The 438-nt window shown below is 60.5% G+C and overlaps 1 protein-coding gene across 1 annotated transcript in view; it reads right to left on the bottom strand.

Annotated features, from left to right (window-relative positions):
* SDRG_07174 (hypothetical protein) overlaps nucleotides 1-438 on the bottom strand; it is a gene marked incomplete at both ends in the record, with an annotated part of 1601 nt that overhangs the window by 274 nt on the left and 889 nt on the right. The window contains 2 exons of the mRNA XM_008612994.1: nucleotides 81-147; nucleotides 196-436. Coding sequence (XP_008611216.1) covers nucleotides 81-147; nucleotides 196-436 — 308 coding nt within the window. The remainder of the gene's footprint in view (nucleotides 1-80; nucleotides 148-195; nucleotides 437-438) is intronic.

Below are 438 nucleotides of genomic sequence, written 5' to 3' on the forward strand. Positions count from 1 at the left end.
GAGAAGCGCCGGCAGCTTGGTCTCGGTCGTATGGTCGTTCTCGAGCAGCCCCGAGTACGAGTCGAGGTTAGGGTTCGCACCCTTCTGGATCACAATGTCAGACTTCTTGCGCTTGAGATCCTTGTGGAACTTGGCTCCGTCTTGATTCTAGACGCGACATGCTGTGGTGAGCGCTCGTTGAGAGTCTGGAGAGACCTGCGTGCAGTGGTTGGGCCAGAGCACCTGCTCCGTGTTGGGCGGCCACACGACGGCAGCGTGGACGGCGCAAAGAGCTTGGCGTTTGGGTCGTGGGCCCAACGAGACGTGGCCGAGCGGGTGCCAGTCTTGGGTCGTCGCGACCAAATCAAACGTACCGTGGCGGCGCACGTCGTTGATGATGGGGATCGCTGCTCGGTAGCGCAAAATCGTTTTGGACGTCGACGATGATGAGCGCGGTCT

Source organism: Saprolegnia diclina (assembly GCF_000281045.1).
Source record: "Saprolegnia diclina VS20 unplaced genomic scaffold supercont1.20, whole genome shotgun sequence".
Classification (NCBI taxonomy): Eukaryota; Oomycota; class Saprolegniomycetes; order Saprolegniales; family Saprolegniaceae; genus Saprolegnia; species Saprolegnia diclina.